We start from the raw sequence: 3,736 nt of genomic DNA on the forward strand, positions 1-3,736 counted from the left end.
TATTTGTGTTTACACTATTTATTTATTTGTTCATTTATTTATTTATTTACGAGGATTTATATCGCGCACGTATCTCACCACACAAGGCGACTCAAGGCGCATGTTACCTATTAATGCACACAGGCAAAATATAAGCCAAATTTATTTTGTTGGTCCGAACTCTTCTAGGGTTTCGTTATTTTAGAGAGAGAGACAGACAGAGAGAGAGAGAGAGACAATGACAATGACAAATTCTTTATTAACGAGGGTAATGGCATAAGCAAACAGGTGCTTTTTTACATCCAGCCCTCGCCCGAATGATAATACGTTTTAAAATGTTGGAATATCAATTAAAGAAGTAATAAAAACAAACGACAAACAAGCAAACGATTACAGACTAAACAAACAAACAAAAATATACATACAAACGAACATGACATACTTATTGTCAAAGGTATAATGAAAACTGTTTCAAGCAACGCAAAACGTGAGAGAGAGAGAGAGAGAGAGAGAGAGAGAGAGAGAGAGAGAGAGAGAGAGAGAGAGAGAGAGAGAGAGAGAGAGAGAGAGAGAGAGAGAAATCTCTTTTCATCCAGCCCTCGCCCAAGAGGGAATTAACTAAGCAGTGCATAATAATGAAGCAGAAGAAGAAGCAAAACAAAAACATAAAAACATGGTTATTAAATCAGACAAAGAGGAAAAAAAGAAGAAGAAAAAAAAAGAAAAAAACTGAAATGATTATATTAGTAGATCTTCATGTACTTATCAAACAGCAGTACCTGATCGCGGCATTAAGTGCCACACGACGATGAAAGCATATACAAAAAAAGTATGTCTTCTAAAACTGGCAACAGAAAGTGGCTGTCTGAGAGAAACTGGTAAAACATTCCACAGAAATGGACCTGAGTATGCCAGACTAGTTTTATACAAGTCAATTCTAGGGAGGGGAACATTTAGTTTCTTCGTGCGGCTTGATGAAGTCTCAGTTAATAATATTCTTTCAGTTAAATAGTCCGGTACATGTCCACGAACTATTTTATGCATAAACCTTGCCTTGTTAAACGCTAGTCTGGATGAAAGTGGAAGAATTTCAGCTTTTTTGTAGTCATGATTAGAGAGGGTGCTGTTTTTCAGCAGAACAACTTTTACTCCGCGTCTGTGCAAAGATTTTAGGGGTCTTAAAGCTGCATCACTTGCAGAATCCCAAAGGGTTGATGCATAGTCTATTCCAGACTGCACATGCGCTTGAAAAAATGTTCTGCGTGCATCAAAATTTAGAAAATGTTTAATCTTTGCAGACTGATGAACTGATGAGAGAGAGAGAGACAGACAGACAGACAGAGACAGAGAGACAGAGAGAGAGAGAGAGAGAGACAGAGAGACAGACATACAGACAGACAGACACACACACACACACACAAAGAGCGATGTGGATTCACAGCGCGCGGCGCGTTGTGCAGCGTTGCGATTTACAACGCGCGGCGCTACGAGGGGCGCAGCGATTCACGACGCGCGATGTATTCTGCTGTTACATTTTCTTCACAATCGGAATAACTTGACTAAATGTAACAAGTCGCGTAAGGCGAAAATACAACATTTAGTCAAGTAGCTGTCGAACTCACAGAATGAAACTGAACGTAATGCAACCCAGCAAGACCGTATACTCGTAGCATCGTCAGTCCACCGCGCACGGCAAAGGCAGTGAAATTGACAAGATGAGCGGAGTAGCACTTGCGCTGAGAAGGATAGCACGCTTTTCTGTACCTCTCTTCGTTTTAACTTTCTGAGCGTGTTTTTAATCCAAACATATCACATCTATATGTTTTTGGAATCAGGAACCGACAAGGAATAAGATGAAGGTGTTTTTAAAATTGATTTGGACAATTTAATTTTGATAATAATTTTTATATATTTAATTTTCAGAGCTTGTTTTTTAATCCAAATATAACATATTTATATATTTTTTGAATCAGAATATGATAAAGAATAAGATGTACGTAAATTTGGATCGTTTTATAAAAAAAATTTTTTTTTTACAATGTTCAGATTTTTAATGACCAAACTCACTCATTAGTTTTTAAGCCACCAAGCTGAAATGCAATACCAAACCCCGGCCTTCGTCGAAGATTACTTGATCAAAATTTCAACCAATTTGGTTGAAAAATGAGAGCGTGACAGTGCCGCCTCAACTTTCACGAAAAGCCGGATATGACGTCATCAAAGACATTTATTGAAAAAATGAAAAAAAGTATGGGGATTTCATAAAGATCGGTCCAGTAGTTTAGTCTAAATCGCTCTACACACACAGACAGACAGACAGACAGACACACACACACATACACCACGACCCTCGTCTCGATTCCCCCCTCTACGTTAAAATATTTAGTCAAAACTTGACTAAATAAAAATAAAAAATAAATAATAATATTAAAATTAAACATTCATACGAGTTACTATCTGTGACAAGGAAGCATAAGAAGTATAGCAAATAAGTATAAATCCGCTTACCCATTGCTCCTATTCGCACCTCGGCCTGTGAGTCGTCCTTTTCCTGAGTACTTGCACACAAGTTTTGCGTATGCATACTTCAGTTCGTCTGGAAAGGGCTGTTTTGAATTCTTGTTCGCAAGTTGAACAGCACGACTGTATTTGACCACGTACACCAAATCGTTCTTTCTGGAAAAGTCTGCCAGCCGTTCGGTAAGGTCGTTCCAACTTCTGAATGTTTCCCCAACTGTCATTTGCGCCATTTCTCAGCAATTGATCAACGGTGTGGTTATGGGTGTAGTAAGTGTCGAATTGTGGGAATGCACAGTTCTGTCCGCCAAGTGGTTTTAAACACCGCGCGTATTTGCACCAAGTAATAACGTGTCACATCAAAATAGTACTTTACTGTCAGATAGTTTAGCGCCAAAAACATGAACCAATGATAGCCCATGGATTAGTAAGTCACATCATGTTGGGGCGGGGCCAATGAACTAATGTCAACACAGTAAGTATATCAACCAATGTTTTGCTCCGCCCCCACATCACGTGACCCATAAACCCATCGCCTATAATTAGATCATAAAATTACCGCTTCAGTTCTGAGACATCCTGCTTGCTGGCGCGCGCGCAGAGAAAACATTTCCCTATTTATCTTCACTTCTGATGCTCATCCTATTGTTGTTGGCTTTCGGATAACAGGGAGCAAAGGGCAGTGCCCCACTTAGTGATCGACATAATGCTATCTTTCCTGTAATAAAGTTCAAAGTTCAAAGTTCCAAAATTCTCTCTCTCTCTCTTTCTCTCTCTCTCTCTCTCTCTCTCTCTCTCTCTCTCTCTCTCTCTCTCTCTCTCTCTCTCTCTCTCTCTCTCCCTGCCCCACACACACAAATACACACGCACTAACACATACAAAGCAGCAGGCTAGGATGCGGCAAATTGGGTAAGGCAGAATGGTAAATGGTATACGGCAAGTTGGGAGAGGCTGGTTGGGTTGCCGCCAACGCATCTAGCATTCCAAGTTCTACAAGGGGGGGGGGGGGGGTGTTCTTTTGAAACAAGTGCTACCAAGTTTTGCTTTTGCCGGTTTTGGTAATCCTACATTCCTCCGTGCGACAGCGGACTTAATGCGCATTAAAAACTCTTTTGATGTTTTGCTTAAATTTTGACTTGGAGCGAAATAAATTAAAACATCTTGTTCGTTGTGCTTTTTGTTTTTTAATTAAAGCGTATTCCATTTTTAAATTAAATATCACTTGCCTGTTAGCGCTTT

The 3,736-nt window shown here is 39.6% G+C and overlaps 1 protein-coding gene across 1 annotated transcript in view; it reads right to left on the reverse strand.

Moving 5' to 3' along the window:
• The window catches only part of LOC138957773 (uncharacterized), a 10,106-nt gene extending 6,929 nt beyond the window's left edge, over positions 1-3,177 (reverse strand). The window contains exon 1 of the mRNA XM_070328827.1: positions 2,488-3,177. Within this exon, the coding sequence (XP_070184928.1) occupies positions 2,488-2,729 (242 nt within the window). The 5' untranslated portion in view covers positions 2,730-3,177. The remainder of the gene's footprint in view (positions 1-2,487) is intronic.
• Positions 3,178-3,736: the final 559 nt, after the last annotated feature.

This window comes from Littorina saxatilis, unplaced genomic scaffold, assembly GCF_037325665.1.
Source record: "Littorina saxatilis isolate snail1 unplaced genomic scaffold, US_GU_Lsax_2.0 scaffold_693, whole genome shotgun sequence".
NCBI classification, from domain to species: Eukaryota; Metazoa; Mollusca; class Gastropoda; order Littorinimorpha; family Littorinidae; genus Littorina; species Littorina saxatilis.